The 25122-nt window shown below is 36.7% G+C and overlaps 1 protein-coding gene across 5 annotated transcripts; it reads left to right on the forward strand.

Annotated features, from left to right (window-relative positions):
- The first annotated feature begins 76 nt into the window (after positions 1-76).
- Positions 77-22876, forward strand: LOC109104724 (N-acetyllactosaminide beta-1,3-N-acetylglucosaminyltransferase 2-like). Of its 5 annotated transcripts, none has more exons than XM_042774000.1 (3): positions 77-210; positions 16874-17004; positions 18901-22876. In XM_042774000.1, exon 3 carries the CDS (start codon positions 18919-18921, stop codon positions 20110-20112), a length of 1194 nt encoding a protein of 397 aa, XP_042629934.1. In that variant the 5' UTR covers positions 77-210; positions 16874-17004; positions 18901-18918; the 3' UTR covers positions 20113-22876. The 5 variants fall into 5 exon arrangements, with proteins under 5 accessions (XP_042629934.1, XP_042629935.1, XP_042629932.1 ...); XM_042773998.1 differs by lacking the exon at positions 77-210 and adding an exon at positions 8181-8740; XM_042773999.1 differs by lacking the exon at positions 77-210 and adding an exon at positions 15674-16313.
- Positions 22877-25122: the final 2246 nt, after the last annotated feature.

Consider the following 25122-nt stretch of genomic DNA (forward strand, 5'->3'; position numbering starts at 1 on the left):
TTTTTAAATCTTTTATTGTTATTTATATATGTAATTATTTTATTTTGCAGCGAGACTGCCTTATTTTCCCCTGTAGCTGCAGAAGTGCACACACTGCATATGCTGCACACTTGAGCTTCAACAGAATTATGCTTCCTGTTTTGTTCAAAACCACATCAAGGACAGAAGTGCATTGAATCTACAAAGAACAGAACGAGGATTTGAGACCAGGTAGATCTTGAATCGTTCTGTCTCACAAACTTTCTTTGTGTTGTATTTTTATCTTTCTTTTCTCAGTCTTATCTTGTTCCTCTCAAACACACGCAGTCAAGACTTCCTTCAGATTGTGATCTAAATGTGGTCTGTCGGGCATCGTTTGCTGCACAGAAGTGTTCCAGTTTATTATATTTTCTTAAAAATCTCTTCATGGTTCAACCTAATTCTGTTGGCTATGAAAAACACTGTTTACTCTAAGAATGCAGAATTTCTTTATTTTCCGGATTTAATCAGTGCTCTAGATCTCAGAAGGACCTTCTGTTTTCTCCTCTCTCTCTCTCTACTTGATCATCTCCACACTGCTTACATACTGAGAAACGAATACAAACCAAACTTCTATAAAACCACACACGTGGTTACTTATTTTTTATCGTATATATATCTATACTTGATCACATTTGAGAACCAAATCGAACACACGGCGCACACAAGTCAAGCCTGGTCAAGAAGAGCCTGTGAAGAGCATTCAGCTGGCTGAGAGTGAGATCAAGGCCTGAAGACTTTTGCCTTTAATAGCTGGAGAGAGTAGTCTGGACAAAGTAAACATTGAGGAAACTGTTTTTCTCTTTCTTCTTCCTCTCTCTTTTTGTCTATGGAACATTTATCTTCCCAGATAAATCTTCCCAGGCTCTTGTTTACATGTCTGCTGGAAGTTGGAAGGGCTTATATTTATGTGCTCGCTCTCGTTTTCCAGTATGGAGATCATGTCACGCAGGAGATGAGATGGAAGACAGAAAGCAGAAGGGAGGTGCTGTGTTAAGTTCATTGTTCACCTATAAAATCAGCTTACCTATCAGAAATCCTTTCATTGTCCTATGTTTTTCAGGGAATTTGGTGCAGAAATCCCTTTGTGTATACTGTAGACTTGGGATGTTAGGATTGTGGGATGTCCTGTTTATTTATAAGACAGTCATCAGATCACTCTCCTTCATGAAATGTAATCTGAATCTTGTACTGCTCATTATGAAATATTTGCACAGCCTCGTTTTTTTTTTTTTTTGGATGACCTAATTTCATACCTCATGAGACTTAATGCCATTCTTAGGACTGTTTAATATGTCAACTTGGTCTCAGATGTTTCTACTAAATCCTTGAAATCTAGATAAATTAGACAGTTATTGACAAATAAGGGGTAGCGCTGTAATATTAATGTGCATAATGGATCTCAAAGAATGTTTTGGAGAAATTGGAGAGTCCATTTTCATAATAATCTATGACGTATGATTTCACAAGTGAGTATTTTGCATTTAAATTCGGAGTTGTATTTGAGTTACAGTTTCCGTATGGCAAAAATGCATTACACAAAATGAATATTTGATACAGATTGGTACGATATCTAACTTTTATTGTATTCCTCGCATGTATCTGTTTTTCGCTGTGTACGTGCTACAAAAATGAGCTACAATTGCGTCAAGTAGTCAACAGTTTGCAAAAAATCAGACTGCTACGATTTCAGTCAGACTAGTTTATATATGAAAATGATTAATTAATGAATTAGTCCAAATAAAAAAGAAACGTATATAAATGCACTTTAATGTTGAAATATTTTATGTAATTCTAGAGAAAACACACCTGAGTTTAATCTGAAAAGCAAGAAGACTTGTCTGCTGTAGCTTTAAGATTTGGTTTCACTAGAAATAAAGGGCCAAACCAGACCTAGTAATTACTCTTTGTCCATGTAATAATGAACAGAACTAAAGGTAAGTTAAAATGGTTGGGAGATACCATATGATATAAAGATGCAATTCCAGATATAAATGTGTACCCAACATTAAGATAAAATTCTGATGTTTTAGGTTGGTTTTGCAAAGGCATATCCTTTAGGTGATCATTCCCCTTCAGGACAGCTGGTCCTCTGTGTCAGAGAGAACTTAGAACACCCACTTGGATTCAATGACTAAGCTGAAAGACAAGCTCTTTTTTTACTCTATAGTCAGCAGAATGGAGATCCGGCAGATCTGGTGGTTTGATGTTACAAAAGACAATGAGGTACTGAATCTGAGTCGGAGCGAGTTCATATCCTAAATTAACAATAAAGAATTGAAAAAGAGGAAAGAACGGTATAGATTCTGGTGGTAGGCAGTTCCGATACAAGTCAGGGTGAACTTCAGATCACCTGATCTATCACCACTGTGCTTTTCAGCAATGTCAGGTTCATCCAAGTAGGTAGTTCTACAGATAATGAATTGTAATTGGCTTTGCATAAGAGGCATCTGCTTTATGCCAAGATGCTCAAACTGGATTACAGAGATGGGAGATATTTCACCTCCATATGATGATGTCTTGGTGCTCTTGATTCAGATGTTCCAATCTCTTAATCTGATTTGTTTTTCTGATCTCTTCTTCTAACTGATCTTTTCATCTCCCAGTTTGGTGCTACATTGCTGATGTTGCTATATTGCCATGGCAACTGTAAAATAAATGCACTGGGAGCACTGCATTATTGATCAGTGCTAATGAGTTAAAGGTGTGGCAGAGTGTGTAGAAGGATTCTGTTGTCAAAATGTCTGTAATCTGACTGACTTTATACCCTGCTCTGTGTGTGTGTGTGTGCCACTGCATCCCAGGTCTTAAATCATGAACATCATAATAGGGCCGGGAATCAGTAGGGACCTGGAGAAATGCTAATATATATTAATATATGGGTCACCATACAATAACATTACTTGTAGGTTGTGACTGACAAGAAAATTTCTTATATATATGTCTCATCTATACAGAAGTCGTAAGTGGCCATGGATTATACATTTTCTTTCTTTCTTGTTTTGTCATGATAACGACTTAATTATCTTGTGATCTTGTGAAGTTGTTTTCTCGTGATCATGACATAACAAGTTGTTTTCTTGTGATCTCGACATAACGAAAGTTGTTTTATCCTTATCATGACTTAATATTTTTTGGTGATCTCGACATAATGAAAGTTGTTTTCTCGTTATCACAATTGAATATTTTCTCGTGATAATAGTCTGCCTAATTACGCCTAATAGTATGCTTAATGTCTATTAAAAAGACAACCCTCAGGGGGACGCAGAACTAATGGTCTCAAATGGAAAACAGTAGTCTCTCTTTTGGTCTGTGTATCTGCGTGTTTAAAGGCTTGGTTTTGTATGCCTGGGCAGATTTACATGCTTCAAGCACTCAACAACATGTGACAAGAACAACAACAACAAACCCTTTCATACTTCTGAGATGACAGAAGGTCTTGGAAAAATGCGGCATCATTTCAAAGCAGTAATGAGAAGACAACAAGGTTTTCTTTGAAAATACTAAAGGAGGGGCCTTGTGTACAGAACATACACTCAGTGTCCCTTGCTCCGTTTCCATGGTTCTCTCTCCCCTGGTGATGATAATGCTCTCTTCCTAACCATCTCTATGGTTATAGGGTTCCACAGAACCAAAAACATTTCCAATTCTGCTGTACTGTACTGAGAGCATGGAAGCAAGCAAAATAAACAGCACAGAGCTGCTCAGTACTTAATGGCCTTTGAGCAGACCTGGCCATATTTTTTCTTCTCAGCATGTCTTGATGGATTAACATCTTAATGTCAGTCATCTTAACCTCGCACACTGCACATAATAATGCAAAAGTGGATAATGAAGCAAAACAGAATAAGTACCAAAATAACATTTCGACATCTCAAGCATTGTTTTTTTTGTGTGTGTGTGTTGGCTTTAAAATTCAAACATGCACACAAGCTGTGAAGACACACCAGGGGTATTTCCTTCAAACTACCCCGGGTTTCACAGAAATCAGACAAAAACCCACAGCTGAGCAGTCAGTTTTGACTTTGACTTCCTATGGTATTGAGGCATATGATGGACTATTCAGAAATTATTTAAATATACAAGACTGAATGCATTTACAACTGTATACAACACACCACTGAATTTTTTTTTTCCAGAATTATAGCTATTAATTGTCATTTATTCTTTGTCACATGGAAGCTCCTTTTAGATATAGAATCAAACTTTACTAGACACTCTCGGCTGAAATCAGTGGATAATGTTTACTATTAATGCTTTTAAGGAAAGGTTAAGAGATTTTTTTGTTATCTGTACAATGTGTATTTGGTGATAATAGCTTAAACTGGAGTGTTTTTTTTTTTTTTTTTAATGGGAAAGCGACTATCAATTAAGCTGTGTTTTGATGACTCCTTTGGTTATTGGTTTTATTTTTATTGTATATTTCTCTAAAACCAGTAGCTTCTCTCCTCCTCTTACTCACCATCATGCACCTAGACACATGTTAAAAAGAGCTTTTACAGAAATGCATTAGCATTATTAATATTGTTAATATATGATTTAATATCATTTGTAAATCTGATAACTTATTTTTCAGGGGAAAGGTGCTTTTAATTTTCCTATTAGTTGGCTTTTTTTTCTCTTGCATTTTGTTGAGGGTCATTAATCTCAGAGTGCGTGGATGAAGATGGATGAATCATGTGGTTTGAGATTCTGTAAAGGAAATGGTCTGTTAACTCAGACTGCATAGACATGACATAGAAACTGTAGGATACTGTGATAAACTTTTGCATACATTGCTCCAGGAAACCATTTCTTTGTTTAATGCATCATAGAATATATTTGATATTCAGAAGGTCTAATGTCAAGTTCAGTGTTATGCCTGAGAGAGCAGTAGAGGCTTGACATTTTCCTTATTTGACTTACACTGCATTAACACTTTATTTCATCTAATATGTTGCCACAACATTGTAGTTTCCAAACAACAGCACGTCCGCATACACCCACGCACACACACACACACACACACACACACACACACACACACTAAATATTTGAGCATACCCTTTGACATATTACATACTTGAGTATCTGCTTCATATTCCCAAACTGTCTATAAAAGATAATAATTTGAGGGGCTGAACTATAACTTAAGAATCCAGACTTTCAGACTTTGTGCTTTGTTTGAACACGAAATAAGTTATTTTGAAGAATGTTTCAACTGTCCTTACAATGAAAATCCCAAACAACACGCTGGGTCCCACAGATTTATATTCTAGGTATTTAAACATGTCTTATCCCAAGACATTTTTCAAAATATCTTCTCTTATGTTCCACTGAGGAAAGTAAATGATGAAAGAATTTTTATTTCTGAGTGAACTATTCCATCATTTGCCCTTCTACATGATGCATCTTCAATGACAAAAAACAACTTGTTTAGCCCAGAAGCAGCCTTAATTTGTGTATCAGGAAACAGATTCGAGATTAGAGCTGTGGGCATTTTGAGGGTCTGTTACAAACTGCAAGGTTTGAAAATCCTCTTAAACCTTCTCTAACTAACCACACTAACAGAGGGTTCTTGATATCAGTCTTTTATCACCTGTTACCATCTGCCCTTTTAACTATTTATCAGCAAGCAGTGCGGTTTTATCTGCCTTTTTTAATCCTGACCATTTTCTCACATAGCGATGCGTGATCTGTGTGCGAGTGATTTGAGCAAAATGTAAATTAGGTCTTTTTCTAGATCACTGGTGTGGATGTTTCTGAGTCTGTGATTCCTGTCTGACCCATGCACGTACCAAATGCTAGAATGTGTTCAGTCTTTGCATAACTATGGATCTAGAGTTGCTGCTACCATGGCTGGCATGCAAACCAGCCTGAAATGATGCAGCAGACAGGATTGACAGATGTTACGAGGCTTTCCTAGAGTACATATGTTAGGGGTAAAGGAGAGGTTGGTCTTCAGTCTTCATTTCACATGTTTGTATAGAGAACCATCCAAACAAATCGGACACCACACTGAAAATCTGAGATTTAAAATCTGCTTTAAAGCTAAAAGGTTTAGAATTTAGAATGAAAGATATTTTATGTAGATTCTGCACTATTTCTAGGTCTTTAATCAACATCTGTAAGATTGACCATGTGACTCTTATTGTACAGATGGTCAGATGTTTATGCTCTCATCTCAAATCAAACTTGAGAACATCATGATTTTTTTTTAATGTTTATGCTTATCAAGGCTGCATTTATTTGATTAAAAATACAGTAAATACAGTAATGTGAAGTATTATTATAAATTAAAACAACTGTTTTCTAATTTAATATACTTTGAAATGTAAATTATTCTTGAGATGAGATGGTAAAGCTGAATTTTCAGAAGCCATTATTCCAGTCTTTAGTGTCGCGTGATCCTTCAGAAATCATTTTAGTGCTGATTTGGTGCCCAAGAAACATTTCTTACTATAATCAGTGTTAAAGCAGTTTCGCTACTTCATATTTTTGTGGATCTTTAATGAATAGAAAATTCACAAGAAAGGCATTTATTTGAAATATAAGTATTTTGTAGCATTATACATGTCTTTACTGACACTTTTTATCCATACATCATTACTGAATAGTAATGAAGTATTAAAAAAAACAAAAAAACATATAAAAGCATTTTCAGTGTGGTATCAGATGGTATTTACTAGAAAATATAAATGTTAAAGAATGTAGGTCTGGTTTGCTCTCCATACAGGATGGTTTTGGATTCAAACTCAGCATGCTGAATGAGAAGTTAGGGTGGAGCAGGAATGCTACAAGAATTGTCGGAAGAAATGATGTAAGAGATGTTTACACTTCCTCAGAGTTGTGACTGGTGGACTCATATGAACACACTTCTCCAGAAACCTCTGTAAAGAGGGTTACATCCACAGTTGTGTGTGAAGTCACAGACAAAGCCTCACCATTCAGAAAAACAAAACAAAAAAGAACATAATCAATAAGGACATATGATCTTGCACAACTCACACCTTTCAAACACATCTGTTGTTCCTGGTGAGCTGACTGACAGGACAGACTCACTTGTTAATGTTAATATGAACCAGTAGTCAAAGAAAAATAAATATGGACAGAGACTTTTTGTGTGAAGACATCAGGATGCAGCATAAAGAGCTTTGTCTGTGCTGAGCAAACAATGGAAACTGATATTTATTAAAAAGCATGACTTATTTCCCCTTGTGACAGACCATACTTCAGTCATGCATTACATCTGACCGCAATTCAGTCATGTTGGCAAAGGGAATCCAACACAAATGTGGATTTCAACATTTCCCTGGCGAAAAACTAGTTCTTCAGTACCAGTACTGGTAGGGGAGAGTGAGGTAAGATGAGCCATTTTTTAACTATGTGGTCCTCAAGATAAGGGAAAAGGAGGCAGAAGTACAATTAAAGTATCTAAAGTCATTTCAGTATGTTTTTTTATCATTTAAAATTATCAGAATGTATCAAAGGGTTCTAAAAATATGGCTTCTTATTAAAAAAGTGTTCCTGTGGCTGAATTTTCCCCCAGGTCAGGGGTAAGTTGATCTGAGTCAGTGGGTAAGATGCACCATCTGGGCTTGAAATGACCATCTACTGTAACTGAATCCGATTCAAACCCTTGTGATTTACCTCTTTTAAAAACAAATGTAATCATCGAATTCCCTTTTACAAACAGTCACATTTCTTGTCTTAAAGCTAACTTCAACGACAACAAAAAACAACCAAATGAAGTTTAAATTACAATCTTTAATTGTTTGCATTTCTGAAACAATGCACATTGAACACCAAAGTTGTAACCTTCCCAAAAACAGACTAAACAGAGAATAGCTAGCTCAACAATTCAGGCTAATATTTAGCTAAATGATTTGCATGGTTTTATATGTTGATAAATCACGTATATGCATCATAAATATTTTCACACCTGGATAAATTTGCGTTGATGTAACAGTAGTTACATTTGTTATGCTAAAATTTTACTTTGACAAGCCCAAAACAGTTTTTAAAGTAAAAACGTCCTTCCACTCCTCCCATGCATTTCTCCTCTTCACAGACTGACAGAAATGATGGGTGGTTTCAAAATAAAAGGTCACATGACAGTAAAAGTATCAGGGTGTGGAGCAACTAACCCACTGACTCAACTTACCCCACTCCCCCTTACAGATATTTTCTGGTCTTCCTGTCTGGTCAGACTGGTTTTAAGTGGGGTTTGAGGTCGGTTCATTGCTTGTTAATTGTGGTCTTTAAACCATCATATGGCCAGCTGTTAACTAGTTTATTGTTGGTTTGGACAAGCTAGAAACCTGCTAACATGGTCCAAACACTGCTATTGTTTTACAGCAGATGCTATTATAGCCTTTCGTCCTCACATGAATGTTTAGAATGAGCTTAAGTAGTTTAAAATCTAATTAAATATATAATTTACATTTTATACAGTAGTATTCGCCAGAATTTAGCTCTAAAAACCGATGTAAACCCAAAATAAATCAACCAGTCGAAGTGCAAGGAACTTCCAGAAGTATTTCCAGGTAAAGCAAACACTAGGCAATGAGTTTTCATTCCAGTGACGAATAGAGCACTGTAAACAAAGTGAAACTATGGTAGTTAGTGTGGTAAATACATAGTAAGGATGATTTATACCCCGCCCTGGGAGGAGTTGATCATCATGAGCAGATCTGGAGACATGCAGGATGTGAACGCGCTCTCTCAAAGCTGGAGCTGAAAGGTAATAATGACTTTTACAAAGAGAAAGTTTCGCATTAGATCAGTTCGGCTCCAGTCGGGGTTCGCTGAGGTTTGATAGAAAGAAGTCCGAATGTTTCGACTTTAACTTTCATGTTGTGCGCGAGGCGAGGAGAGCGAAACGGACGTTAGTCGTCCGCGTGCGGCTGAGTTTTGACGTTAGCAGCTCCGCTAAAACAGCCCGCAAACACCCCCTTTTATGTGCTTTACAGCTTTGTTTATATAAAGATGTAAACGGGTTCTCTTTACGAATACTGTTTTAGCGAAAGTAAATGTGAATGTGGTGACTTTTTGACATTTAACGGTCAGAAGTAAAGTTCGTTTGTTGCTTGTTCGGCGTCACCGGGGTGAGAGAGCTAGTCACAGATTGCTTATCATCGTTAAAATAGTAAACAGCCTCGGAAATCCGAGAAACTTGTAAGGTGATTCACAGAAATAACTAACGTTACTCCGAAGAAGTCTAAATTTAGTCTCTGCCAGGATCGCTCTCATTGGAAGCTGTTTATATTAATGCTTACGTGAGTAGCTTATCTGGTGTATACAATATCGGTGTTATGTTTTATTAGATAAAGTGAGTGCTAATCATAGCCGCACAACATGTTTTATATGGGGGGGGGGGGGGGGTGCTGGGGGCGGGGCTTGATGTTGCAGGGAGGGGCCATGGCGGGGATAAACATACAAAGGAAGATGTATATGCGAATCAATATATTTGTGCTTTGTGATTTTAGTTCCAGAGTTTTTTCTGTAATATTTCTATTATTTAAAGAGGGTTTTACTAAATATTAATGTCGCTGATAAGCAAAAGTTTTGGTCAGTGCACTTTGGTGAATTCTCTCATCAGAAACAACAAAGTGCAGATGCACCTACATGCGATGTAAGATATTAATTCATCATGCACTACAGACAACATCACTGATTATAGCTTGTAGATTTTTTTTAAAGTGCTTACACTCACGCTAGACTGAATTCAGTGATATTCTTTGATAATGTTAATGTTCTTTGCTTGCTTTATAATTTGTCCGTTGTTTGAATAACTTAATCGTGGACATGCTGCGTTATAATTAAACTTAAGATGTGTTTTAAAGGGGTCATATGATGCTTTTTTAAAGATCATTATTTTGTGTATTTGGTGTAACAGAATATGTTGACATGCTTTAATGTTCAAAAAAACACATTTTTCAAATACTGTACATTATTGTAGGTCTTCTATGCCCCGCCTTTCTCAAACGCATCCTTTCAGAAGTCCCTCCTTCTGACAAGTGCAGTCTGCTCTGATTGGCCAACTAACCAAGTGCATAGTGATTGGCTGAACATCGCAAGCACTCGTCGGAAATGTAACGCCCCTTTCCATAATTGCGAGCTTCATCTTTCAAAATAAATGTAAAGATGGTTAATAATGTCCTTAGTTTTACCATCAGTTCAAGCCTGAAAGGGGAACAGTTGCGTGACACACAGTGATGCTCATATGTGTTTGCAGTACACAAGCTATTTATTGTTCTTTGTTTTAAATCCAGTTTGTGGCTCAGTGGCGTTCTGTTTATTTCTTTCTCTCGCTCACACACACACACACACACACACACACACACACGACGTGCAAAACTCCGCATTTGAACAGGCAATAGCAAATACTTTAATAACAAAACATACTTACAGTAGCTGATTCAGAAGCGCCAAATTGGTGTAGCAAAGTCTGAATTACCTCCACTCCTAGGTTCACAAAACGGTCGTCCATAAAATGCGTTGCTGTTCTGTTGTAAGTAATCTTAAAGATTCCTAAATGCATCTACTTTAGGAAGGCCAAATAAAGTGATTTTTTACACACAGCATCTCCCTGACATAGCTGCTGCAGCACTAACTGCGGTTACTGAAACCATGCCTTCTTTCTTTGCGTGAACATTTGGGTGGCATTATGCAAATATTTCCACATAGTGACGTAAATATGTTTGAACGAGCCATTTTAGAGGGGCGTGGCAGAGGCTTAACTTTGATAAAGAATGTCTCTTTGGATGCGAGAAAGCGAGATCTTGAGAAGCGAGAAAGTTTCGGAAAACAGCTCATTAAAAGAACGAAGACTAGTTCCCGCGGCCATGGTGTTAATAGTAGTAGAGGATATCAGCTGTTACCCCTTTTCAGTTTCACTCGCTGTAATTTAAAGTCTGCATGAAATCAAAATTGACTTTATTTACTTTACTAGCACACATTGCTAGTCTTAAAGTATACAATTAATCCGTGCAAGTTAATCCGCTGAAAAAAAATTCAGTAATTGAAAAAGAAAAAAAAAAAAAGGAGGAGCGCGTGACTTTAAAGTCCACGTGAACTGGAAGTTGGTGCCAACTTTATTTCATGGAAGTGACGTATTTCCAGCTGAAACGGAATATTGAATAGAGGGCATGGTTTTATGTTTGCGCTTCTCCTCTCTGTCTCTCACTCATAGCAATCTAATGGTTGGAGGGGTGTGTTTAAGGATATTCTGCCCAAGCCATCAAACTGACGTCATCAGTGGAGGAATGCCATTCGAGAGTGTAAGCAAATGTTCAGATTTTGATTAAAGATTACAAAGACAAAAAAAAAATTTTCAGCGGATTAACTTGCACGGATTAATTGTTTACATCAAGACTAGCAATGTGCGCTAGTAAAGTAAATAAAGTCAATTTTGATTTCATGCAGACTTTAAATGAATCCTCATAAGGTTGGACTCGTGGTCTTTGTCATCAGGTTGTGACCTGCCTGATCATGTCTGTACATGGGATGAATTTACTTTTGACAGTGGGGCAGCTGTGGTCTAATGATTAGAGAATTGGACTTGTAACCAGAAGGTCGCAGGTTTGAGTCTCTGTGCTGGCAAGAGTTGTAGGTGGGTGGGGAGTAAATGAACAGCGCTGGATATAGCTGCCCACTGCTCCGGGTGTGTGTTCACGGTGTGTTCACTTCTCACTGCTGTGTGTGTGCACTTGGATGGGTTAAATGCTGAGCACCAATTCCGAGTATGGGTCACCATACTTGGCAAAATGTCATGACTTTTACTTTCACTTTCATATTATATGGTGTAAATGTTGGTTTAGAACAACTCAGTGGGTTAATGGTATGAACAGGAACATTCTTCTTCCGTTTATAAAATGCATCATTTACTCATAACAATCTTTATAGCTTTTTAATCAAACATATTGCACAGTTTTATGGTGTGTGTGTGCCTTGTTTGCATGTAGTTTGAATTTTGACTCCTGCGCACAGTCAGGTGGAAAGTGAATCAAAATGTCAGTTAAGTTAAAATGATAGTTTAAAGGAATCGAATGACAGCTTTTCAGTTAAAATACATTAAATGACCTTTTTAATGCTCTTCTAATTCTAAAAATGTATTCTTCCTCTGTTTGAATCCAGCCTAAACAAAAATTCATAATGTAACCTAAGGTTCTTTCTCTCATCTACAGGATCCTTTTCCCCCTAAACTTTATTTGTTGTTGCAGTTGTCAGTTAGAAATTACATTGTGTGTTAGCTTTCATCGGTGATGCTTTATAACATAAATGTATTCAGACTGTTCGCTGAAGGGGCTGAAAAGGCAGACGAAGATTAGTGGCTACTTGCAGGAATGTTTCTTAAGTTTAATTCTGTTTAAACTTAATTTTAAACTTTAATTTAATTTTGTTTAATTCTGATTGCCCGTTCTCAGAGAAGGACAAAAAGAAAGTCATCCTTATGGATTAGCATGAGTAACCGAGTACTCTGAAGCAGAGATGGGCACTCAAGTTAGAGAGGGAGAGAGAGAGGGGTTTGAAACATGGCAGGAGCCACCCTTCTAACATTTGGTTATAGTGTGTCAGAATCAGGAACTTCACGAAGATCGGCTAGATGCAGTGAATGTGGAAAAGATACCGGAATGACAGCATCAAATCTTAGAATGCATCACATCTTATAGCGCATCTACACAGGTTAATAACATTAACTCACATACAGTTTGCTGCAGTGTGCCCTGTTAAAACATGAACGAAAAATCTAGCCTCAAACCGAGCACGTTTATCAGTCTTTTCAAAATATACGAAGATACAGATTTTCTCTCTCTTCATCGCTAGTAACCATTACAAGTGGTTTTAACTGTGGAGTCAGAAGTTTCATTCCTGTCTGGGTTTCACTAGCATGTAGAATGTTAGCCTGACTGCAAAGAGATTGCATGCTCTTAGGGAATGTATGGTGGTCTTCAAGTCTGTGCTTGGGCTTAGTACAACCCTCATAAGTCTTTTAGGTCAGCGGTTCTCAATTCCAGTCCTCGTGCCCCCCAGCTTTGCATATTTTCCATGTCTCTCTTTGTTAACACGTCTGATTCAGATAATCAGCTTGTTAGAAGTGAGCCCCGTGTATGAACTGTGTTCCCATTGACATGGTCCCTACACAGTGCTCATTGCTCCCTACCCCCTGAGCAGGGGAAATCTGTTGAAGTTTACCTCACTTCGAAAAATTCATTCATGGATTTGCACTGCGCAACGTCGTCACACATGGACAAGTGTGACATCATACACCTCTGTAAATAAATACAATTTAAATTCAGGTCTCACACTTCAGTGCACTTGGATGGAACATATATGTTCGCTTCAAACTGGAATCATGGCGGAATATCCTGTGATGTCCACTTCGCAGGGCACTTACGTATTGTTTGTAATATGATTAAGGTGGTTTTTGAATTATTGGTTTTGTTTTTGTTTAACTTGTCAGACAATAAGTAATATGAGAAAGAATCATAGAATGAAAATATACCTTTGCAGCCTCATTTGATAGTTTCTAATAAACCAAAAATTATCTAAATTAAATTTTACCTTTTTAAATACCTTTTTATATGCGTTTTAAAACTAAGACATAAGTCCAAATAAACCCCTAAGTATTTATATTTCGAAACAAACTGTAATCTCTATCCCGAAATGAAAATATCATGTTTTATATCAGCACTGTGTCCTTTAAAAAAAGAACATGCAAGTTGTTTTTGATGCATTTAATTTCAGATAACACTGATTGAGCCAGGATATGATTTTTGCAAGAACATCTGTCAACTTATTTGCAACATCTTCGTCATTTTCACCATGCGTAAAAATGACTGTATCGTCAGAATACAATATGATATTACATTGTTGACACACCATGGGTAAATCATTAATATACACGTTAAAGAGAATGGGCCCCAGTATGGACCCTTGTGGAACACCAGCTGATGAGGGGTATTGTTTGTTTTTGTTTTTTAATTATCATTTACTACCTGAGAACAAGAAGAGAGTTAAGATTCAATTAAATGTATAGAATTTGTCGAAAAATTTAAATTGAGTAATTTATGTAAAAGAATATTATGAATTACAGTATCAGATGCTTTCTGTAAATCAAGAAATACAGTCCCTACCTCTCCACCTTTATCCATTAATGCCTTTACCTTTTCAATAAAATAACAAGTAGCCGTTTCCGTTGAATGATTTATGCTAAAGCTGAACTGCATTGGATGTAATTGAAAAGGGCTATTATTAAAATGGTCAATAATTTGTTTAGCCACCAGTTTTTCAAACACGTTTGATATTGTGTAGAGCACACTAAGGTGGGGAATCTCCCTTGATCTAATGAACTATTAATAATATGTTTTAAAGAGTTAACTATTGAGGAACTGATTTGTTTCAATAAAATGTGTCAATACCACAGGTATTTTTAGCCCTTGAGGCACACTAAGGTGGGGAATTGCTTTTGAAACATCTGAGTATTTTTAGCCCTTGAGGACTTAAGAGACATGTACTGGTCTTAATACTAAAGCTGTCTCACTAGCATTATTTGTTCATAAATAAGGTTGTTGTACTGTGAAACTTTGAACAATTTTATCCACTGATTCAATAAAATAGTGATTAAAGGCCTGTGTCACATCAATTGGGCTCTGTAAAATTGTATCATTAGGCTAATCTTCAATTCAATTGGCTTTGTTTTGATATTATTTTGCTTGTTAATTTTTCATCTGTCTCCATATAGTTTGAGTTACCATGAGCATTTTCAATAATTGTGCTAAAAAAATCTGCCTTTGCTTTCCTTAATACTCGTACTACCTTATTTCTTAACATTACACATTTATATCATGAGTCTATCACTTTTGCCAGTTAGCTAAGAGTTTTAATGTGTTTTAATGCCAGTTTTTCATAATAAGTGAAGTAAATAATTACATTTTGATTTTCTCTTTATATTTAGAACTTGTCAAGGCAAGACAAATAAGTTTGAGTATATGTAATATAACAAGTATAATCAATTATATTAATAGCACTATACAAATAAATGTGAAGTGAATCGAACTGAAGTTTGGCATCGGTATAGAAATGGCTTCAGTAAAGACAGGAAAGCTGTAATATGCATAGTTCCATCTCTGAAACTGTGAAAACCTAACCATACATGCACACCTGTAACCGCACGTCAGTTGAATTCTGTATTAATGCAGTAAGTTGCGATGTTTCCAAGCAACTGTAGTCAATTCAGCTCTGCTTTGCATTGTGCCAAAAGACAGAACAGTGGATTCTTACTTGTTTTGACTCATTCTGGAAAAGTTCTCAACAATGCTCTTTACATTTCTCATTACATTTACATTCACCTTTTCTCACATGTAAAAAATCTAAATCCGTCTTGCCTGCTGAGAGCTGTGCAAAAATACAAATAAATACTCCATACCAGGGTTCTCCAAACCTGGTCCTGGAGGGCTGTTGTCCTGCAGAGTTTAGCTCCAACTTGCCTCAACACACCTGAATCAGCTAATCAATCTCTTCCTAGGTATAATAGAAACTTCCAGGCAGGTGTGTTTAATTAGGGTTGGAGCTAAACTCTGCTGACACTGGCCCTCCAGGACCGAGTTTGGAGACTCCTGCTCCATACACACAAATGTAAATGTATCTACAGCAGTAGCACAAAATATTTGTGACCCAATGGTGTATAATCCTATTTTTTGGCATTGCCTAGTTGCTGTGGTTTCTGCTTTGGATTTTGGGCACGGTTGCTTAAGTTCCTTTCCTAACCAACAGCAAGATGATTAACCAACAAGTTGGTTGGGTTTACAAAACGGAAAATTCTTCACAACTGTAGATGAGCTGGATAGTAAAAGTGAATGGAGTTAAACCGTTTGTAAAGGGCTAGTGAAAGGATCAGTGTGATTTCTTTATTCTGTTGATGTGAGGTGGAGAGTGATTCAGTTCATTGTTTACACAGCAAATGCAGTGTTAATTATTAATAAGAGACTTCCCCTCCAGGGGACTCTTCAGCTATTTGGTGCACTTACGGTCAGAGAGAATAGGAGCAAATGCACTAAATGTCTGGATTGTAGTTCTTGCACAAGTCATCAGTGCCCTCGAAAGTACTTTATGCCCTGGACATGGCTTTCATTGTTGTGGCGATGTCTTTAACAGAAATGAGTCTTCCATCCATTAAGATCAGTAGGCCTACTTATAGCCCCATTTCAGTTGGAGACGGTTTTGTCGTAGACCCATTATATTCCATGGCAACAGTGTAAGCTCTATCTTCCCACCTCCTCTACACCCCCTGCTCCCCACGGAAGAACAAGAGAGTGAGATTTCATTGAAATGTTTTTAATGTTTAGAAAAGGTATGCTAATGTTTGTTTATTTGTAGTTTTAGATTCTTTTTTTCAGTAAAATATTCTGATTTTAGGTTAATTTTAATGTCATGTTCTTATGGGGGAAAAAATCAGGCCTGATATATATTAAATGTGTTTTAGTTGTTTCCATTTTAATTTGTCAGTTTCAGACAGTGATTTGCATTGTGGCATTGTGGATATGAAGATGATTTGAGTGGAGCCACAGTGGAAGAGGGTGTGAAGGGAAGAGTGTTCTTTGCTAATAATCTCAGAATTTGTTTAGCTTTAGAGTTTGATGTACCTTTGTGAAAAGTACAAAAAATTTTAGTCACTCAGTGATAAGTGATTTTTTTTTTACCTAGTGATTTCAAGCAAGGTCAACAAATAATTGAGCTCAGACCACCTGGATTAATCCTCAAGTGTGAACAGACTGTTTACTTTTGCTGTTTCAGGCACTGATGTTCCCTAAAATCTTCTGTGTGTCCATTAGTGCAGCAGTAGAAAAACATGTTTGTTTTTCTTTCTCCCCAGATCTGGATTTCCTCTCCACATTGTCCCCGTTTCTGTGATTCGCTCTGTTAGTGAGTCAGGATGGGCTAAAAACATTTGCTAGCACCTGCGCACCATACATCTGGACCCTCCACAGTCTTGCCTGTGCACAGGTAAACAGGCACACATGGCCCTAAGTAATTAGTTCATAATTCAATAGTATTTTAGCTGAGAAAAAAAAGATTCTGATTGTATTAGTTATTTTGTTGAGTGTTGACTGATAACTGATACAGATTTTATCATGTTTTTTCTTGTCCAGTGCCCCTTTTTTTTTTTTTTTTTTGGAGAGATCAAGGTGACTGGGAGATATAATTCCGATCATATAACAGGAAAAAAATGATCCTGCACACCACAGCTTGCTAAAATTGCATTCCCATCGGTAGAAATTGTGTTGGGCCAGGGTTTGCATCAGGCCCCCTCTCAGATCAGGGCCCTTGGAATCGTTACGGCCCCACTGGGTGTGGGTGACCCTTGTACTAGTTTTGATCATTATATAATAAAATGCAATTTAATGTTCATAAATGACATGTATGCTAAATTATTGACATCAACCATTTGTTGTTTACAATACTGAGTCATAATTTACTAAAATAAGAAGTTTTTAGTTTATAGTGTGGGCATTATGCATTTTTTTTAAGTCTAAACATAAAGATAATGCCGTTTCTTGTTGGAAATCAGTGACTCTGTCATTGACTGGCTCATATGTAGTCTTTAAATCACCACTGATCCCAGAGGCCAGCTGGCTCATGCAGCCACTCTAAATTTAGTCCTTTATGTCGTGCCTGTACACAGAAAGAATGGAAAAGTAAGCTGAACTGAAGAAAGTAGAGTTGAATAAATGAGAGAAACCATGTGCAACAGAGCAGAGGGGTTGCTGGGAGACAAAAGCAACGAAGCAAGAGAAAGAGAGAAGAGTTGGTGAAAGAGAAGCAGCAGGTGGATGAAAAAGTGACATTTTTAGATTTAATAAAGGAAGTGATATTAGTCTTCAATAAGTGTGAACTGTCCGAATTGAAACATTTCTCATATTATTGGAATTTTGAATGTCAAGAGACTAAATTTATTACAAGTCTTCCCAAAAAAAAAAAGAAAAAAAAGTGTTCTTTATGAAATTGCGCGTTTAACTCTCATATAGAGTTAAACATAAAGACGTTCCCTTAGTTTAATTTTAGCTTGCCAGTCTAAAATTAAAACAGCCATGCTTGAAATTTGGTCCTTCAAGTAACTGATGTCTTTGTGTCCACTGATTCTCTGTCTTCTCGACTTACAATGACTTTAGTCATCTATGGTTGACATTTACGCTGCTTATTATTATTATTATTATTATTATTATTATTATTATTATTAGCATGCAGTACTCGAACATTTTTGTTGCCAACATGTGCACAAACAATCTTTGAAGCATTACATGTTTTACCATCAAACAGGATTTGCTTAGTGGTTATCTGCATCGTGTTAATATTTTTGGGCATGTGTTTAAGAAATTTTTGACCCTGTTGTTTTTTTGTTTTTTTTTCTCAAACAAGTAAAAAAATTCACATTTTTAACCTTTTTGAAAGCAGTCTCTTATTCTCACCAAGGCTGCATTTATTTAATCAAAAGTACAGTAAAGACCGTAATATTGTGAAATATTACTATTTAAAACCAGTCATCAGTGTCACATGATCCTATAGAAATCCTTATGATATGCTGATTTGGTGCTAATTTTTTATTATAATTGCTGAAAACATTTGTGCTGCTAAATATATTTGTGGAAACGGTGATACATTTGTTTAGGATTCTTGGATGAATAGAAAGTTCAAAAGAACAGCATTTATTTAAATGGAAATCTTTTAGTAACATTTATAAATGTGTTTGTCACTTTTGATCAATTATTATCCGCTCTATCACTTTGGCTCATAAATGTTTAGTTTTAGGAGCCAATGGATGCCTAGTCACCTTTTAGTCTGTAGTCCTGAGAATTGTCCCTAACATCCTTACCTATGTTATTTTTTGTCTCTGCTGTTTAGGTGTTGAGTCTCGACACCATGCAGGGACCTCGGAGGAAGATGAAGGTCATGGTGATGATGACAATGGTGTTCATCTTCATAGTGGTGGAGGTCTCTCGCAATGCTGGGAAGGGTGACAGGAACAAAAATAAGCAGCTGGTTCCCACGAAGCGTTTCTGGGCTAAAGATCTTCCCAGTGACGCCTACTGGAATCGCCTGCAGCAACAGCTGAACTACATCAACAACCGCAACCTAGAAAAGCTCAACTTCACAACTGATAAGCTTCCAGACTGGCTAAACGATACAGTCAGGCTGGACTCCTGTGAGCCAGACTTCAGGGTAACCACCCAAGTCAAGGATTACAACTCGCTTCCGGATCGCTTCAAGGACTTCCTGCTGTCTATGCGCTGCAGGTCCTATCCCATCGTGGTGGACCAACAAAACATGTGCAAAGACCCACCTTTCCTCCTCCTAGGTATTAAATCTTTAGTCCCACACTTTGATCGACGACAGGCCATCCGCGAGTCGTGGGGCAAAGCTGGTCGCCTTGCAAACAAAACAGTTGTTACGGTGTTTCTTCTTGGAAAAGCAGCCTCGGAGGACCACTTCCCAGATCTCTCAAAGATGCTCCACCATGAGAGCTCCATACATAAAGATATTCTTCAATGGGACTATAGGGACACCTTCTTCAACCTCACCATCAAGGAAGTGCTTTTCCTGGAATGGCTGAGCACCCGCTGTCCTGGAGTCAGTTACATTTTCAAGGGCGATGACGATGTTTTTGTTAACACCGTCCGCATTATAGACTTCCTAAGCAATCTTTCTCATGCCAAAGCCAAGGAACTGTTTGTAGGAGATGTGATCACCAACGCTGGTCCACATAGAGACAAAAAGGTTAAGTATTTTATCCCGGAAAGCGTGTTTGTTGGATCGTACCCTGCCTATGCGGGTGGGGGCGGTTATTTGTTCTCGGGACAGCTGGTCCAGAAACTTCATAACATCTCAAGGTTGGTGCCCCTCTACCCCATTGATGATGTATACACAGGTATGTGCCTTAAGAAACTGGGCCTTGCACCTAAGAAGCACAAAGGCTTCAAAACCTTTGATATCGAGGAAAAATATCGCAATAATGCCTGTGCCTATAACAGCCTGATGCTGGTCCATCCCAGAAGTCCTCAACATATGATTAAAATCTGGGCCTGGCTGAATGACCCAGCCTTGAACTGTAAGTGAACTCCTGATCTAGGGTTTTGGCTGCTTTAAAGGGACAGTTCACCCAAAAACATTAATTCTGTCATCATTTACTCACCTCTATGACATTCCAAACCTGTATGACTGACTTCCTAACCTTTTTTTTTTCTTCATTTTTTGACCAGAAAAACACTGTGATATTTTTCAATGAAAGTCAGTGGGATCCAGTTTTTTTGACCCCACTAACTTTCATTATATGGACATAGGCATTTTTCAGAATGTATTCTTCTGCGGTTTGGAACAACAAGAAAGTAATTTTGGGTGAACTATCCCTTTAACATTTTACCGTTGTTCTATTGTGATTTTATTTAGCATCTTTATGTACTTCATTTCATGTCAAATGTCAGAAGCAATGATGAGCTCTTTAGATGTGGCTCCGATATGCTACCCACATAGTATTGCAATTGCTTGACTTTTTGTGTCAAGAAATTCTGCTGATAATGTTACAAGTATTTATACAGTGCTCTCTGGTTGTGAGATCAGCAGTGCTGAGGATTGTGGGGAATGTAGTTCAGCTGGCCTGGACATTGCACTGACAATACACTGCACGCCTAGGCAAATAACTGTTGATCATTTTGATAATTTTTTTGTTCTATTGGAGAATTCTGTTGCATTATGCTAAAATGAACAGACATGTTTGAACCTTTGAATCTTTTTGAAGCATCTATATGCAGCCATTACAAGCCTAATCCATACTTGCTGTTTTAGTGCTCTGTAATGTGTAGGAACATATTGCCTTCCGTGTGGAGTTGGCTCATTTTAGAGCCCTATTTGTGGGGACAGTGGTTTTGGATAACAACTAAATATAGGTTGCCTACCCAAACCTCTACATACATGCTTTTGACTTCATGCATCACTGTCTCTCTTCCTTCTAGCTTATTTTTTCTTTTTCAGGAGTGGACAATCAGTTGCAAGTCATAATCTTAGTTTTGTATTAATAGATTAGCCAAAACCAGGTCATTGCTCCAAAGAAATATGTAAAAAGTACAAAATCATTAACTCCTTTTCTGAAAAACCAGACTAAATGCTTGTTCCCCTCTCAGATCTGATTCTCAATCTTTACAGGATGTTGTTTTTTTTTTTTTTGTTTGTTTGTTTTGAGAGAGAGAGTTTTGGTCAAAATATCAAGCTTGTAAATCAGTTATGTGGTGTAAAGACAGTGATAAAGTTCAAAGCAAATGAAAGACCATGGGGTTTCATTTTTCATTTTAAATCCAGGGATCCCACAGTTTACCTTCTTGACTAAATGAATGGAACTTTGTAGCCAGTTTTCCAGACCCAAATTAAGCCTGTCTCTGTCGTCATCATGCTGTCCTTGCTTTTTCTCTCCTATAAAGAGGCAGGCCAGAGCTGGATGACTTAACTAAATTTGACAAAACGGCCCATGTTACACTGTTGCAGTGACCCCTGCTGGTCTGTATATGTTTTTTTCCTTCTCTCTATTTTTTTCCTTTTCTTTTTTTAAATAAACACTGGACCTTTATTCATAATCTGCCTTCAGCTTGATGGAATATATAAATCATGTCTATGGCCTGCCAGTCAACTAGTAATGCAAATATGTTTTTCTGTTTTTTTTTTTTTTTGGTTATGACTGTTTATCATCAACCGTGTCTCCTATTTTTTTTTTTTTTTTTTTTTTTTGGTTATGACTGTTTATCATCAACCGTGTCTCCTATTTTTTTTTTTTTTTTTTTTTTTTTAAGACACTTAGGCCTAGTAATTATCACACCGTGTGCTGACTATATCCACTCTATAAATATAATCCATTCGTTTTCGCCCTGTTTCATTGGTTGTTTGCTGAAGAGCTAAATCAAGCTTGTGTTATGTAGTGTTTATGTAGTGTCACAATTTGTAGTGTTTAATATTAAGTTTTCCAAAAGCTATGAGGAATGAGGCCGTTTTATATTGACTCAAGCAAACCGTTTAACAGCCTGGTGTTGCGTTTGGTGAGAGAAACGAAGTGTTTACATGAGCTCATGAACAGTGCAAAATGCTTGTATTTATAAACTACGATTTTATTCATGACAAAGGTGGATTATGCAAGTTTTTATACACTGGTATTTAATGCACTCCCATGAGTTTCAAACTCTTTAGGCCGTTGTTGTTCATGCATCTGTGCATAACATTGCAGAAAATGAACTCCTGTTCTTGCTTCATGTTGTCCACAACTGTGATGTTTATGTATCAGAAATTATTTTAAAAAGCAATTTAGTTTAGTTTAAAATATTTTTTTTTTCTGTCATAAGATATTCAAATGTATCCGATGCCTTAAATATGGCAGTTGTGCATGTATGTATATTTATGTGTATTTATGGTGATGCATGTGTGTGTACATATAGGCTGGGGAGTATGATTATGAAAATCCAGTTTTACAGATTAAATCAATGCTGTCTTTTTAAATGAATCTATTTGTATTTTTGAATTATTACTCTGTCATGTGTCTATTTAGAATTTCTGAATCCTAATAGCTTTCAGGTATTTCACTTTTCTCCACAAAAATAATTTTAGAGCAGTCAAATTACTTTTTGCCACACATTTATATGCCTGCTTATTATTTTCTGGCAACGCCTCTTACCAAAAACAGTCAGCTACACAAACATTATTACCAAAATGTGCCTGTTAATAATTCTGATTGTTAATCATTGTCTGTCTGTCTTTTGCTGTTGAATATGCACATTTATGTTTGTCACGTTTACGCCTTTCTTTTTTTATTCTTATAATAAATGAAATAAACTGATGTTTTGTACATTACTGTCTTGAGTGCTATTATTAATTTTCTGTTCAGTTCTGCTATCAAATTTGATCATATTGAAATTTGATAAATGAGGAATACATTTTTGCCTCTGCCCTACTTTTGTGAGGATGGTATGGTGTGTGTGTGTGTGTGTGTGTGTGTGTTTGTGTGTGTGTGTGTGTGTGTGTGTGTGTGTGTGTGTGTGTGTGTGTGTGTGTGTGTGTGTGTGGCTGTGTGTGTGTGTGTGTGTGCAGCAGAGGGCATCTTGGTTCTTTGTGTGTGTGATATAGCATCAGTGTGCCTGAGATCTCCTGCAGTGGATAATTTTTGTCACTCCATTTTGTCTGACACATACATTATCAGTCATTTCTTATAGCTGGATGTCATCCTCTCTTTGATTTACTAATGTACTTTGTCATGATCAGTTCTGTGACACTTGTTCCAACATGCTGCGTAATTTTTCCTCTAACACTCTGACATTTAATTATAGCAGTGCTCACAAATCATCTGTGGCTATGTAAGAGGTCTACAGCTCAGCTTAACATAGAATTTTCATACCTAACTACACATAACATGTTCCCTGTACTGCAAAAAACACTCGATCTTATTTACAGCTCTTACATTTCTCTCAGTACTTGATTTGTGTCATTTACTACCTGCTGAGATAACAATGCAGTACATGCACTTTCTCTTGGTCGCTTAGAAAGAAAAAAAAAATTGGTGTAAATGTAGCTGGGTAGTCAAGAAATAACATGGGCTTGGACATTCCTTCTAACATGATTTAATGTAATAAAATATCCATCTCAGCTTCAGACATTAATGCAAAAGGGAGACAAAAATTAAATGCTGGGCAACAATTAATCGTGATTAATCGCATCCGAATTAAAAGTTTTTATTTACATAATATGTGTGTGTACTGTTTATAATTATTATGTATATATAAATACACACATATGCATTTATATATTTAAGAAAATATAAAGTTAATATATTTAGCCTACATATCCTATAAATTATATGAATATAATTATATACATGTAAAAACATTTAAATATTTTCAAAATACATACTGTATGTGTGTGTATTTATAAATTACAATAAATATACACAGCACACACACATATATTATGTAAACAAAATACTGATACAATGTGATATTTTTTTTATATACAATGTGAAATGTTACTGCTATATAAAATACCTGTTTTCAATTTATATATAGATTTATTCCTGTGATGGCAAAACTGAATTTTCATCAGCCATTACCACAGTCTTCAGTGTCGCATGATCTTTCAGAAATTATTCTAATGTGATTATCGACATATCAATTTGGATGAAAGTATATTGTATTAAATAGCCTTACAATGTGACAAATACATTTTAAAACTAGAATCTTGCTGCATTTTAATGATAAATTCGAAATTAATAATGAAAGAGACATTTGAATTATCATATTTCCCCATAGTCTTTGAAATGTCGGTTTGGGAGGCAGGTAGGAATTGCATATCCTCGTGGTAGGTGAGATGTTTAAGCAGAAAATCTCAAAGTGTGTGTTTTGTAAATGAAAAATGGCAGTGTCAGACCCTTTCCTGACACCTTTTCCCTAAAGACATGGAGCGAGAGGACGGATGAGGAGTTGCTATAGAGACTTCCTCTCTACGGATGGAGGGGTGATCTTCTGTGAATGTGTGATTGAGAGATTTTGGATGGTTTCAGGGTTTCTCAGAGACCAAATGACAGTCTAATCAAACAGGCATGTGTGTTTGTGTGACACACTGTCGTATTTCGACTTTGCTGTACAGAAGTGATCAGGGTAGTGGAGTGACACTATTTACAATCATATTTCTCATAGCCTCAGGGAATGAGTGAAACTAGTGTTTACTATTGTCATTTTGCATTATTGTCACACTTTTTTCCTAATTAATGCTGTACAGTTGCTTTGTCACAATCTGTATTGTTTAAAGTGCTAAATAAATAGAGGTGACTTGACTTGACTGAAAATAATAGCAGATGAAGAATGATCTGAGCATGCAGGGAGTATAACATCATTACCTTTTACTTTCCCTCTCCTCCGCACAAGCAGAGCAAGCAATCACGGCCATGTATGGATATGAAAAATCAGAAATGAGACATAAAAGAAACCTAGTTGATAGAGAAACATGTGCTAAATTCTTTTTAGCTTGGCTGTGGTGAATCCAGTTCTGCCAAGTCATTCTTTTATAAGTAGCAAGCATCATGTTTTCCTTTTGCTCCCTGTT

The sequence above is a fragment of the Cyprinus carpio genome, chromosome A17, assembly GCF_018340385.1.
Source record: "Cyprinus carpio isolate SPL01 chromosome A17, ASM1834038v1, whole genome shotgun sequence".
In the NCBI taxonomy this organism is placed as follows: domain Eukaryota; kingdom Metazoa; phylum Chordata; class Actinopteri; order Cypriniformes; family Cyprinidae; genus Cyprinus; species Cyprinus carpio.